This window comes from Globicephala melas, chromosome X, assembly GCF_963455315.2.
Source record: "Globicephala melas chromosome X, mGloMel1.2, whole genome shotgun sequence".
Classification (NCBI taxonomy): Eukaryota; Metazoa; Chordata; class Mammalia; order Artiodactyla; family Delphinidae; genus Globicephala; species Globicephala melas.
The window spans coordinates 108,479,205-108,494,611 of record NC_083335.1 but is presented as its reverse complement, the minus strand read 5'-3'; the positions used below and the strand labels follow the sequence as shown (position 1 = coordinate 108,494,611).

Below are 15,407 nucleotides of genomic sequence, written 5' to 3'. Positions count from 1 at the left end.
TTGGTTATGATATAATAATTACATTAAAGTATGGCCTAATACATTTGAAATACATATTTAATGATATTTTAATCCAGTAATTAACTGACCTGGATAGTGAGATTTTGCCAATATTATTCTATACCAATTTAGATTCAATAATGAAAAGAGTAATGTTCAGTTTTATATTTTGAATGTTATTAGCCCAGTTAGTAGTTTTCTGTAATTCTAAAATTTCCTACTGCTACAGGTAGTAATGTACAATATAAAATTTGATAACTTTTCTTATTATAAAATACCTAAAAAAGCAATATGAAATTTTTCCCTAAGAGTCTGAGAAAGTTAAATAATCACAGATGAATTCAAATACTATTTTTTGAAATTGCTAGTATGGTATATCTTCAAGATGTCCAATTAGATGTGTGTGTTTGTGTGTTTCTAGTTTGCTCATTTTTTTTTAAAGTACATTTTCTTATTTGAAATGAAACTGGAAGTTTTATGTCCTTTATCACGTTGCTATATTCTTTATTATAAGTGGCTTTTAAGCTTTTCTAATCAACCTACTTCTGTGGCTGAGAAACTGTGGCTGCCAGGTAGGAAGAAGAAAAAATCATGAACATCCAAGCAAAGCAGACTGAGTCCTATTGCATGTCTTCCCTGCCAGTGAAGATCCAACTCCTCAAAGGCTGCTGGAATCTCCCAAGATTTTTTCCACTTCATCTGCCACTACATTCCTCTCTGGGAGATACCTCGGCATAGTTTGAACCAACAGCTCTGCCCTCATGATGCACTTTTAACACTTTTTTTTTTTTAGCTGATGAGACTACTTATAGTTATTAAATCTATCTGGGCATATTCCTAATGAATCTGTTAAAATTTCATGTCAATGCTGTTTTTGGTGTGTAAGTGTTATAAAGATTCTATCCATACTAAAAACAGATATTTTCTTCTTAGGAATATCAGTTGAAAAGAGTGGGGTATGTGATGGTTGAATCCAGCATTTGGAAAATTTTCCTTTTATTTTGTGTATATACTAAAACATATTCACTATTATTTTGGAAGGTCTTCTGGAACCTGGTGACTACATTATGGCAAGAAATGGTTCAATAGATGGGGCTATAAATCCTACTGGGAAATAACTGGGTTGGGATAGTCAAGAAGAATATAGACTACAACAAATAGGGTGTTAGACATTGATCAGTGAGAGATGGAAGATGAACACTGTAAACTAGTGTGTTTTGTTACCCCCAAATGGTAAATGGTTGCTGAACAAGAATGCAGGTGATGGCAGAGGGGGTGGGGAGAAGGGAACAAGTTAAAGGACTATTGAGTTATCTCAAAAGGTCATTCTAACTTCATTTATGTAACTCTCAATGGCATCTCCCTTATTCTCTCTTATTCTCACTCTAGTCTCTCATTTTTTACTCTTTCTTCACCCTCTTGTTCCTTCAACCCCAGAACAACAGGCAAGTATTGTTTGAAAGGGAAACCAACGTAATCAGAATGGATGGAGAGTGTGGTGACCCATTAAAACCCAGCTCTCCCTTTCCCTCCCTCTCACCCTACCGCCCTGCCCCTGGACTTCAGCAGGAAGGAAGGAGTGGCTCATTGAGTGGAATCAGTACCACAGTATTGGCTAACACTGATGTGCTTTTTCTCTCTCTTTTTTAATTTGTTTAATTGTTGTCTTTATTTTTTTAGGTTTTTCTTCTAATTCAGTTTTCTTCTCCTTTCCTTTACCATCCTCATCTCTTCTCACTTGACTATTTCTCCTCCATTCTTCACCTCTTTCACGTTTTTTTTTAAATTCTTGCCTATTTTCTTCTGTTCTCCTTTCTCAAAAGAGAAAGTATTTATCTTATAATTCCTTATAACCAAAATATTGAAAACTGAGACCTCAAATGGCAATATTTGCGGTGCACCTCCTTTCTTATTCCTGTAAACACAAGATGTTGCTGGAATACAGAGATTAAATATGTTAGCATGGTGTTTAACATATTGCTTAATAAATGGTTATGATAATATCCTAAAATAACTCTGTTAGGATTCTAAGAAATTGGTATTCTAAAACAGAGCACATGAATTGTTCTCTTTTGGAAGGGAGAAATATCATGAAGAGACACTTAACAAAAATTGAAAGAAATAATGCATCATAGTTTTCAGTTACTCATAGTAATATTTTATTTCAGGTTCTACCTTATGTAGTATGTCATTTATGAGATGGTGGTAGATTTTTTTTCTTTTATTTTACCTTGAATATCATGGATTTGATGAGATGTGTGGAAATTGGTTTTGAATTGCCACATATTGATATGTCATATATTTTATTTTCCCTAGAGAAATCAATTCATTACTTTATTATCCAGTATAATATTTTATGATTTTTCTGTCATCAAACTAAAATTATCTTAAGTCTTTATATAAAGGAGATAAGTTGTATGATACCTTAATATTGGTAACTTCCTGTGAACCAATTTATTTTTTCTGCAGATCTCTGCATCCTGATTTCTTTCTTATTTATGCAGTTCTTACTAGCTTCACCAGGAAAAGACTAATTGGTTTTAAACATGATTAACGCTAATTTATTTTTATTATTAGAAACATCTTTCAGTGTCAACGTACAGTTAATATGGTTTAGTTATTTTACATGGAATTTTAGAAGGTTTCCATATTAAGTGATTATTTTGTATGTTTCAAATGTATCTGTTGGCTGATGTTCTTACCAACTCTGGCTTATTAAGTGTGCAACTCATTTGCATATCAGTGTCAATAACTATATCCCTTTTCCTACATCTATCAGAAAGGCAAAAGTTGGCCAGTCACAATTCCCTGATTTACTTTCTGTCTGTAGTGGGGGTGGGCCATTAGTAGATAACAGTTAACTGCCTAATGAAGATAAAAAATTATTGCATGAAAGGGAAACACATTAGAACATCATAAAGTAGGAAATTCAAGAGATAATTAAAAAGTCTCATATTCTTTTCAGGTTATTTAGCCCTGGGATTTAAATATAAGTTTCATCCACTAAATTAATATTCTGATCAGCTTCGTGGCTGAAATTTTAGGTAATGTAACCACTGATCACTTTCACATTCCCTTTCATCTTATTACTCTAATACTGGGCAATAAGGGGAATTTAAAATTGAGACAAATGGCAGAGAGAGTTCCCTGTGGCCCCATTTAGAGCTGACACTGAGTTACCTTTTTTGTCTGAGTTGTTGCATTTCTGGTAAAATGATTTCTAAAGATAACTTCTATAGTGAAAGTATTTATAACCATTATGGAAGTTCTTAAACTAAAACGTTTTATTAATAAAGATGTAGAATGCTGTTTATTTAGCTTTATAAATGCATATATACACATTCTTTGGTTTTGTTTTGATAAATATAGTCATCTATTGCAATATTTGCTAGTATTTTCAAATACACATATCTGTTAAATGTCTACCAGTAAATGACATTATAAAAATTATTCATAGAAAAGCTGTAGATTTTTAAACATGTTACTTTTTGAATACTAGGGCTTTGGTTCCTTTTAATTATGTTTTTCGTTTAGATTCCTAAATTAAATTTAAGCTGAATTTTTTCATAAGTATAGACTTTTTTTTATTCTTCTCAGAATTCTTATAAATAGGATCTATAGATTTTTAGATAACAATGCTTTGTTTCATCCCTTAGCTTTGGTGACTAAGACTTTTTATTTTAAAATACACGTATTTCCAATGTCTTTGCAAGGAGAACAGAAATGAAACATAGGAAGGAATGGCTGAAATGTAATAATTTCCATACATATGCAAATACAAAATGGTGTTAAAATTTAACCTATGCAAATATGTTTATAAAAATTTTAGTTAAAAACCTGTATTATTGTGGTTCTTTTGAAATAGCTTACTGATTTTGGGGGGAATGAGGTTCTGTGATATGACCAAAGATTCATCCCCACAGTCTTTCACTGTGATGTGATTGTCTTCCTTCTCCATGTCTCCCTAGCAGAGTCTCTCAGACTCACTCAATTTTATGTTTTGGAGAAGTTAAAGAATACCATGAATGATAATGAAATAAAAATAAAATAAGCTTCAATTTAGTTTTCTATAGCATATACGAATGTAAACCATGAAGCCCCCCAAATAAAATTTTGCTCTTCAGAGGCCAAAATATTACCAAATAGTGTACTGAGCTGGAAGAAGGGGGAGAGAGCAGTAGGTTCAAGATGCTAAACTATACCCATAGTTTTTAAATCAGCTTGCCACAGAAGCAGAGATACCAGTAATACAAAGGCTGCAGTTAATATAAGTGTTAGGTAACAGGAGATAATGCAAGTAATAGGTTATGGAAATGTATCACCTTTGGTGAAAACATTGTGGGTGATTTGTAGAACTTAATGGAAAAAATTATGATTCTTATTTTCTTCCTCCCATGAACTTTCTCATGAGCCAATCAAGAAATTCTGATTTAACCCTCAGAACTTCTTGGTTACAGAGAAGGACTCCTGGAAGATGGTGTACAATAGGTGAGAAACAAAGTACTAGCTTCTTGTAGTCTCCAAGTTGGCTTTCTCTCTTGGACTCCCTGTCCATCTTCAGAAGTGAGAAACTGTGTTCTCTATGCTTTCTCTTTAAATATAACACACAGACACAGACACACACACACACACACACACACACACACACATTATATATGTGACTGTCTGTGAAACGCACATGAAAATATTAACTACCAAAACATATGTGTAAATTCAAATTGTGAGCAGCTCAACACGGTCCAACTTTTACAGTAAAATTAAGCCACATAAAAAACAAATGCTTTGATGTATGCAGTCTTATTTCACTGGACAAGTGCCTTTTAAAGTTAAGGAGACTGTGAGGTGAAGAGTGACTCAGTGAATAAAGACATAAAATTGTGGAGTTTTTCCTCTAATGAAAATAAAACTTTTTAATTCCCATATTCCTTCTTTTCGAATGTTTGTTCCTTTCATGTTCTCCCAAGATTGTCTCTTCTAATCATGTTTGTAAAAAATATCAGTACTAAGGTTTTATTTAAAATAGATAACACCTTGGGTCATTTCTGAATACTCTGAAATACCTATTTAAATTACTCCATGTTGGAATTTAAGGTCACTTTGTTTTTTTGCATTTAGTTACTTAACCAAATGCATACCTTTCAGCTTATATTTCTTTATATTTGAACCGTAGGTAATTCTCTGTTTCTATTCAGTAAATGAATGATTGTGGAAGAGCAAAATTAGGATATCTCCAAATATACTATAGTTTAATATTGTAAGACTTTATCATTAGTATTATGTGAAAAAAATAAATTTAGGTGAAGGTGAAGTTTGTAGATTGGTACTCAAATTTAGTAGTTCTAGGATCTTTGAAAGATATTGTGTATCAAAATTCATGACTTCTGAAATGTTTTAAAATGTTTTAGTAATGCAGGGGAACAGATCACTATGATAAATATCTCAGCACCAAAAAATTTGGCAAAAACAGTGTCGTTAGTCTCAGGGTGATGGGTTGTATATTGGATTAAGTCTCTTCAGTGCTTTTAAAAAGAGAAGAACGTTTGGGTATAGTGTGACATATCATCAGACATTCATATAGGCACACTTCAAGTCTCTGAAATTTCCTTTGTGAAGAGGTATCATTTATACATTACAAACTGTTAGTAAGAGCCAGTGTATACACAGGAGCGTGTGTAATTGTTAATGAATGGATCTGTTACTTTGTCTTCTGAAGGATAATAACTTTGAAAATCTTTTAAGAATGTCCTATCTTCCTGCTTGTATGTGTAGAGATGTTTTCTTGTAACTCCAAATACAGTTGTGACAAAGGTAAAGGTCTAAATTGATAGGCTTACATTCTTACCTTTGTTTTTTAACTTTGCCTACTTGGGACCATAGAGTAGAGATTCTTTTCATATGTTGGTCAAATAATTCACCAGCTATTGTTTCAAAATCAGATAGGCTAGAGAAAGTCCTAAAGGGGTCAGAGACAACTTCTTCCCTCTATGTACAAAGAGGAAAGGAAGAGTATCACCTCTTCAGCACCAACCCCAAAGTCTTTTGTGCATCTAATCTGGGCAACCCATTGTCCAAGGACCTGTCCACTTATGTTGTGTTAACCCAAGAACCCCTGGTATCCTCTTCAGCCTGATCAAAGCAATTACAAGCCCCATCTACAAGAAAGCAGAGCCTCTGGCTTTTAACTCTTGGGATACCTTAAAAACTGTCTTGGACAATTTTAATCCTATTTGTGTTGTATATAAAATGCATTTCAATGTCCAGGTTGGGGATTACATTTAACTAGTAAGACTTGCCATTGTTTAGGGACACTGACTTTTGCTACCTGGACAATCAGGAAGGTAATATTAGTAGTTCGGCGTATGTGAAAAGCACGTCATCTTTAATAATAAGGCATATTTTGTGTAAGATGTATAAGTGGGTTTTTAAAGTTCATTCCAATCCATGAACTTAATGTGAATGAAATATTCTCTTAAAATATTGAGAAAGAGAAACTTGGACTATGTACAACCACTACAAAATATTTTTCTAAAAGAAAACTTTCCTAACAGTGTTTATAAAATAATAAAGCAGAATCTTTCTATGACAAATAGCAACTATATCCACGGTTATATTCCTTGTCATAAATCACTATGACTTTAGGTCTGAAGTATCCAGGATATAAATACTGGTTTCTTTTCAAATGTTCATTTATAAGAAAGTTTATTTGGTAATTTGAGGGAAACAATGTCTATTATAGCTTTAGTATCAAGTATATTACATTTAGAGAAAAATTTAAAACTACATCTTGGTTTTACATACAAAACTAAACTCCCTTTGGAGTTTTAAGGCACTTTATTGTCTCTGAAACATTTACATTCTCATGTCACCATATCGTTTCACTAGTTGAGTTATCAACAAACACTGATTAAGTCTCTGCCATTTGTAAGGCATTGATTGCAGGTATATCCAGACAAATAAGACTCAGTTTTTATCCTAAAAAAAAAAGCCCTCAAAAAGTTTTGTGAGGGTAGATGAAGGGGGGGTAAGGAAAAATAGGTAACTTTAATAAGAGGCAGTGCATGAAAAAAATGCCACTGGAGAGATACAAACAGTGTACCATGAGATCACATGAGGAAAGTAAGGTTCTAGCTGTAAGAGGCTTTATGATGGTACTGCATTTAATAAGTGCCATTATGGATACGTAAGATTTTATAGGTGGGAGAAAAATTGCAAATAGAAGGAAGAACGCTTTTGCAAGGATATAGCTAGGGAGAAAAGCACAGTGTTCGAGGGGAACATAATACTAACTTCACCAACTCTTCCACCCATACTGAACTACCGAAAGTTGCTCAAACTGGTTTTACCTTGTCTCACGGCTTTCTTCACTCCCTCAACCTCCAGATCACCTTCACGTGTCCAATTCCTAAGAAATTCAGCTTAGACTAATAGGAAACCTTCCCTGAACCCTCAAGAATGGGTTAGATGCCCCTTTGGGAGGCTCCCATTTCACCCTGTCTGTATCCATTCTATTGACGTACTTCTCTTAATTTATTGTAAATGTTCATTGACCTGCTCATCTCTTGCCTGTTCATTATGCTTTTTTTTTCTTTTTTTTTTTTTGATACGCGGGCCTCTCACCGTTGTGGCCTCTCCCGTTGCGGAGCACAGGCTCCGGACGCGCAGGCTCAGCGGCCATGGCTCACGGGCCTAGCCGCTCTGCAGCACGTGGGATCTTCTGGGACCAGGGCACGAACCCGTGTCCCCTGCATTGACAGGCGGACTCTCAACCACTGCGCCACCAGGGAAGCCCCATTATGCTTTTTAATGAGTCACAGGTTGCACTGCAAGTACCATTGTATCCATAGTACATGGCACGTAATAAATACTTAGTGATTCTATAAGTTATAATATCTAATCTTAAAAACATATTAAAATATTCTAGACATGAGCAAGTCACTGCCTTCAAGACAGTCGTTGTCTAGTATAGCTGTTCTTAAAATGTGGTTCCCAGACCTGTAGCATCAGCATCATTTGGGAACTTGTGGGAAAAAAATGTAAATTCTAGGGCCCCACCTCAGACCTACTGGATCAAAAACTCTGGGGTTTCCAGGAGATTCTAACACATTCTGAAGTTTCAGAACCACATTAAAGAAAAATAATATGAGACAGCTATGGCCATATTGGCGAAGGACCTATTTGATGAATTGATTCTTTAGTTAGGCCTTTGGAGAGCTTTTCAAAGGTTTTGAGGGGAAGAACACTTCTGTACTGTAGCAGTATTTTGGAGCTGCAAAAGATCAGAGTAGAAAGAGCCGGTAGGACTCTGTTTTAAGTCTAACAGTCAGGTATCCAAGCCAGAAGTAAGGCAGTGAGAGGAAGTATTAATTGCTAGAATCTATTCTTTAGGATACATGTGGATTAAAAAGAGGGGGAACTGTCAAAGGTGACTCCATACTCAAAACTTGAGAGGATGATAGGGAACTTTTTGTTATTGCTGTTGAATGAGAACAGGGAGCTAAGTTTGGTTTTTAAAGTGTTGCATTCGTTTGAACTACCACTACTACTATGTTTGTAATCTTGGCCAAGAAAACTTAATCTCTTTTTGCTTCAGTTTCTTCACATGTAAAATGGGTTTAATTGTTTACTTCCTAGGGCTGTCATAAGAATGAAAATATAAGTGAAAGGAATGTAATATAGGTAGGAAGAATCTAGCTTAGTGAATTACTGGTGCTTGATTATTCAGTAGCTATTAGTATGGATGAACTGAACTGTTGGAAATATGTCACGAGTTCTTGATAGGGAGCAGGGATGGTTAGAAAGATTTGGGATTCATGCAGCAAGTTGTTAGTGGAAGCTCTGGGAAGAGAAGAAATTATTGTAAGAAGACAGCATGAAATATTAAGGGTAGAACACTTAGCCTAGAGGAAATACCTGCATTTATTGGTTGTAAGGAGGAAGAAAAGATGGAGGACAAGTAATCAGAGATGTGCCAGGACCACATCCTTTTACTAAAGCTCATCTGTTGTCATCTATTTGCACTTTCCTACCCATTCTGCGTATTAGAGTTGTAATGTATTGTGGTTTTGGAAGTCTAATCTAATCCTTTAGCCTGTGCAAGAATATTTAAATGTCTCTTTTGGTGTTGAGTTCACTTTTCCACAAGTCAGCCAATTCCTTTTTGGATGTCTTTGATTATTAAAATGTTTTTCTTCATATGTATCCCAAACCCATTATCTCTTAAAGTTTTGTACCTTATTTAATTCCTTCCTATGTTAGGATCCCATTAGCCTCCCTTCTTCCTTCTTTCAAAGCTCCCTGTATCTCCTTGTACAGAAAGACTTTCATTGCACCCAATGTAAAGAATACTTTACAATCATTTTTCATATTACTGTTGTATCTTCACATGGCTTTTAATTCAGGTCTATCACACTTAATACTTTAAAATCATAGCCAGAAACTCAAATGACGAAATGGAAAACTAATCTTGAAAAATGATTAACACGCATTGATATATTTTATCTATTTTGACGTGTATGTACTGTTACATTTAGCTCCGAACACGGGGCTCCCAAATTTCTTGAAGTTGTAACCTGTATACCTGCCTCATTTCATCATACCATCTACTCATGTCCCCCTATAATCTGTCAACCATAAATATCTTAATAACAATTAAAGAGAAATAAATTTATTTCAGTAGTTCATTACACTTAATTATATGTTCGAAGATATGTGAAGGTGTCACAGAACCAGAGCTGAGAATTATTTTTCCTGGAGCTCTAAGACCATTCCATATTTGCCCTTGAATAGAACATGGTACAACCCAATAAATGGGGACAGTTGTTAAGAATAATATGCAGTAGAAAAGATAGAAAGTAATGAAGAAATGATCCAAGTCAGGGAGCTTGAGAAAGGACTAAGGAAAAAAGGATTATTCGCATGAGAGGCATGTTGTCTGGTTGCTGTTTATATGTATACAAGTACTGGGATGGGACTGATATAGCTAAAACCTACCTGTTATTAAGGAAAATGTTACACATAGGCTCGGAATTACTCAGCCAGCTTCATTCCTATTCAATAATTTCCACATGAACCTGAGTTAACACTTAAGTGAGGTATCTACTGAAATCGTTCATTGAATAAAAAAAAACAACAGATAATGTAGTTCTTGACTTACTGTGCACAGTTGAATAATAATTTTGTTTTTCTTTTGATAATCATATAAAAGTATAATGCACAGAGCAGATGTCATTTCCCCATCACCACCTTTTACTGTTTTAAATAGTGTTATCTTTCTGGTTTTGTTCTTTTTTGTGGGAATTTTCCATCCATAACAAACAGTCCTAACTAGATACTTCATAAAATTCACAATTTTCTGACTGGAATATTACTATTCATACACTAGGTCCATTTATTTTATTGATTTTATTGTTTATAAAAATAACATGTTCATTGCCAAAAGTTCAGGAAATAAAAGAATAAAGAAGAAAATATATATTGTAGTCTGTACTCCCCTTTAATGTAACCATTGTTAATGGTGTTGTATAGCTTTCTGTGTTTTCTATATTTATATAAATTTTTTTACAAAAGTAGAATTGAAGTACATTAGCTATTTTTAAACTTTTTTCTACACAATTTTTATACCCCATGCTAATGGGAATTTACATAATGTACAGTTTTTCATTGGTTTGAACAGTACTGCAACACACATGTTGCACATTTATCTCTGGGCTCTTATCCAATCATTTTCTTTTGGCAGTGAAAGTAGAATTTGGGAGTCAAAGTTAAATACTTCATATGGGTCACTTTTTAAAAGATATTGCTAATCTTATGTTAGTGAGTGTGGGAAGGCTGATGAAAAAGTAGTAGAGTTATATAATTTTCTGCCATTAAGTAACATTCAGCTATAAAATTTAAGAGTAACCGAATTATTACTTTCTCATCAAAAAACAATTTCACTTTCTCATGGAGAAACAATTCTGGGTTTTGGAATTGTGTATTCAAAAAGAGCATAGCGAAACTGAAAAACCAGGATGAATCAAATTACACTGAACGTTACACTGGAAAACACCATCTAGCCCTAAAATTTTCAACTAGTCACAATGATTATGTCATACAAGAAAATGGAAAGAAATTGGTGGGTAGAAATCAATGTGTAATTCGTTGTCAAGAGTAGATAGGCTGAAAGAAGGGTACAGTCATCATATTGAGTGCTTTAGTATAGTTAGCAATTATTTGAGTAAATAAAGTAAATGATAAAAAGTGGTTATACTCTTTGTATAAACACTGTGTTTTCTCCCTCCAAACCTGGAACTCAGAAATCTGCTCGCATATTTTTTTGGCGAGCAAAATGAATACTTGGATTTGAACTAACTTTGCTTTGACGCTTGGCTCATAGAAATGGCTGTAGGGATACTACGTAGCTATCAGAAGAATCAGAATCAAAGTAATGTACCTTTGGGGACATAATAATCTCCACTTATATAGAATGGGAGACATTTGACCAGTTCCATTACTGTAGCTGATCCACATTAATGTGATTTTTGAAAAAACTGGCAGCCTCTTATTCGTGGTAGGCAAGTATCATAATGATCATTTTGATTCATATCTGAGACCCCTGAGGTTTTAAGTATTATAATGTCTTGCTTCTTTTTTGTCCTAACTCTTTCTCTTCACCATCACTCAGTTCAGCTATAGTAGAGGTTATAGTTTAAATGAATGGTCACTCATATAAACTAAAGTCTCCCATTATCCTACAGTGGCTGTGGTCCAGAGTACCTCTTCATCATAGTCTCTGGGATCTGTGCTTCTTTTGATGCAAGTGCTCATTCTTTACAGTTTGAGCCTTATTTTCCAGGCAAAAACATGATGAATAATAGGCAAAGGCACCCATTCCCTTTCATTAGGTACCTAGGAAGAAACTAGATCACTGTTCAGACCATTTGCTAAGTCCTGCTTGCAATCCAGGATAAATTTTGACCCAATGTATTTGTATAAAACACCCTGGAAAATTCTCATCCATTAGTGTTGGAATAAAAGGTTATTCTCTCTTTTAAATGTGAAGTGTATTTTTTAAACCTTGGAATAATAGATATTTTTAATGTGTTTCTTTAAAGCATACTTCTAGGATTTCAGATAACTGCATAACCAGCATGTCTTAAAAGCAAAGTAACAAAAATTATTCTGTGTTCAAAAATTTAAAAGGATGATAAGTAATTTAACATGGATAACAGTAGAGCCAGGTTTCAGGACATTTATCAAGTACTTCTGTTTAATTATACAATATGTTTTGAGGTGATATTCAAATAATGGCTTCATTAAATTTAGCACATTATATTTTAAGTTTATAGGGTCTTTTGGAACACATTTCCAATAGCTGCTGCATTAGAGTAGCATTACCTTGTCGTTTCTTATTCTATCTTTATATCGTGGTTAAAGGTTTATTTTATTGATGCTGTCTTCCCCGCTCAGAATGTTTCCTTGGTGTGTCACTACCAGCTACTGGTAGTATAATGTCAGTCTAACTTAGGGACACTTATCTCTAAAAGATGGTGATGAGAAAGCATGTGGTGTAGTTCTTAAGCTCAGGACATTGCCAAATCCTTGTTTCAGGCATGCGGATTTTTAAATTGTTACTTGTGAACAAAGCTTGGATCTAGACCTTGTGCAGCATTAATGATGACATAATTTCTTTAAATTCTAAATTACTCCATTGGTAGGATACCATTTTAGTCTCTGCTTAGACTGGTAAATGTCCATTATGTTATCTCATAATGGTATGGACTCTAAATGCAATAACATGGTTAATCAACTCAAAAATAAAATTTCTTTCTTGAGTTTATATCTCCTGAAAATTGATAGGATGGTACACCAATTATGTGATTTTCTTTTTTTTTCTTACTAATCTTATTAAAGGGGGAGAACATTAAATCTTTGAATACTGTACCTCAATTTTATTGTAATGATTTTGCTGGTTACCAGGTGGGGTGGCAGTTGAAAAATTTGGTGAATGCACTACGAGAGGACCCGAGTGGTGTTATCTTAACTTTGAAAAAGCGACCTCAGAGCATGCTTACCTCAGCACCAGCTTTACTGAAAAATATGAGATGGAAGCCCCTTGCTCTGCAGGTAATGAAGCTTAATCATAAGTCATACACCATCATTTTAGCCATAGATTATCTCAGTAATGCTTCTTTATTGTGCCTCATCTCAGCAGCATATGGATTAATCTTGTATGCTTTTGAAAATTTGTTTATGAAATGATCTCTTCACAGCTTATCCTAATAGGCTTAATTGTGATGAAATCTCAAAGTTACTATAATTAAAACCCAAATGATAGAGAACTCTGCCTTAATTTGTAAACATTTAAAGCATAATTCCCCAAAACCACAAGTTCTTTGAAGCCAAAATGTGGATAGAAATGAAAGTGAGAGGTTTCACTTTGTGATACAATCTTCTATTTAAAAGTTTTACCCACATATAATTCTTGAGGAAACTAGATGATAGTTTATAGAATTTTTTAAAAGCAGGTCATGAGATAAAAAATAGTTGTTTATAAACAGTAGGTAAAGAAACTTTTGATAGTAATTAAAATGTACCTATTACATTCTTCCTGACTGATCATTTTTCTCTTTTCTACCATGTACGGAGGCAAAAATAGGGAAATTGATGCTTTAGAATTTCTGCATTTTTCTTCAGCGTGAAACGTCACTCCAAAATTACTCTGGATGTCAGTAAATTACATTCATTAAGAACCAGAGGTATCTAGGAAGTTATAAAAATATTATTCTGATTGATAAAGACAAGGAAGTAATACATTTTCTTCCATTTCAGTCAGGCTATAATCTTCAAACATATCATAGAAGAAATTCTTGTTCTTCACAAGACCTGCACTTTTAAAATAGAAGACCATCACCTTCCATAGAAGGTTAATTTTTAAAAATTAAAATTGCCCATTGAAATAGAACATTGCCTGTTGTTCAGATTAAAAAGAAAAGCAATAAATGAAAATGCCATTGTTATCACTGCTATGTAAATTGTTGTTCTATATTAGTAACTTACACCATTCTTAGATTTTTTTCCCTAAAATCCTAAATTCTTCATTACATATGAATGGCCTTATAGATTATAATGATTTCTCATTGTTTAAAACTTTCCTACTTCTTGGCCTCAAAGTTGCATTATGCTTAAGTAACATAAAAACATATAAAATATACTAACATTAAGGTCTTTAAACTTTTAATGTGAATCTTTCTATTTTTCAAATATACGTAAAACTATATTTTAAAACTATATTAATATGTCCAAATGCATTTGAAATGCAGTGTATGTTTATTATCAAAGATTTTTGGTGATCATTAAAGTTGAGAGATCAGTGTTTGGCTCATTAATTCGTAGATTAGCAGATCAGACCTTCCCATCACATCATTTTATTTTCTCGCTGCATTATAAGTTGCTTTGTTGTTCCACTCTGTAGTTTTCTATTGACATGTCTTCCCCAAAGATCCTTCTTCAGAGTCCGAGAGGTGGGAACCCTGAAGAAGAGACCCCTTTCAGCCATTAGGTTTCCTTCTCTATATGTGTGGTTAAATTTAACAACTTCTCTCTAGTACCTTCTGTTTCATGGTGAACACCAAAAAGACACTAGTTTCTTGTTGATCCGTGAACTCTATTTGAGGGAATATCTCTAGAAAATAAATTTGTGATTTGGTCCTCTTTTAGTTTCCTTTCCACAAGCACAAACTGGAGAATTAAGGTAATGACAATATCTAGTGAAGAATCACTTTTATAGGAAATGCTGAAATAATTGAAAGACCTGCATTTTTTTTTTGCTACACATACATTTGGTGTGTGTATTCAAAACTAGAGAACAAAGACTTTAATTTTTTAAATTACTCTACATCATTCCTTAATTATAATTATAATAGATGTTTAAGGCACTGTTTCTAGTTTCATTCTTAAATGCCAAGAAATGTGCCTCATCAGATCACTACTTATATTTATTCCTCATTGCCTATTCAGTTACTCTGAGTATATTTGTAAATGTACTTTTTCGGAATGCTGAAATCAGAAAAAAAGAAAATCAGCATTGACATAAGTGCTTCTATGATGTATTGATGTTTTTGTAAATTTGTTATTTCAACTGAATTTAGTTCACCTAAAATGTATTATCCAAGTTCAACGCCTTATAGATAAACAATACTATTAGTGAGGGCAGGGGAGGACCCTGCTTTCAACTTCTTTGAAAATTGACTTTTTGCAGAGCAGAAGGAAGAGTATTAGTTTTGATTAAATACTTTCAAGTGGTGGTAAAACAAAGTCTTAGGAATAAGGGCACTAGATAAGTACTCTAACATACCACACCACCAGCACCAAATCTCCCTGGAATCTATTTCGAAGACCTGAAATTGTACCATTACAGAGTTCGTTTT

The 15,407-nt window shown here is 33.8% G+C and overlaps 1 protein-coding gene across 6 annotated transcripts in view; it reads left to right on the top strand.

Moving 5' to 3' along the window:
* Positions 1-15,407, top strand: part of CNKSR2 (connector enhancer of kinase suppressor of Ras 2) — a 257,886-nt gene that overhangs the window by 125,615 nt on the left and 116,864 nt on the right. For 4 of the 6 annotated variants that reach the window (XM_030843703.2, XM_070044647.1, XM_030843702.2 and 1 more), the window contains exon 9: positions 12,958-13,104. The exons of the other annotated variants lie outside the window; for them this stretch is intronic. In XM_030843703.2, the coding sequence (XP_030699563.1) occupies positions 12,958-13,104 (147 nt within the window). The remainder of the gene's footprint in view (positions 1-12,957; positions 13,105-15,407) is intronic. 6 annotated transcript variants of the gene reach the window in all.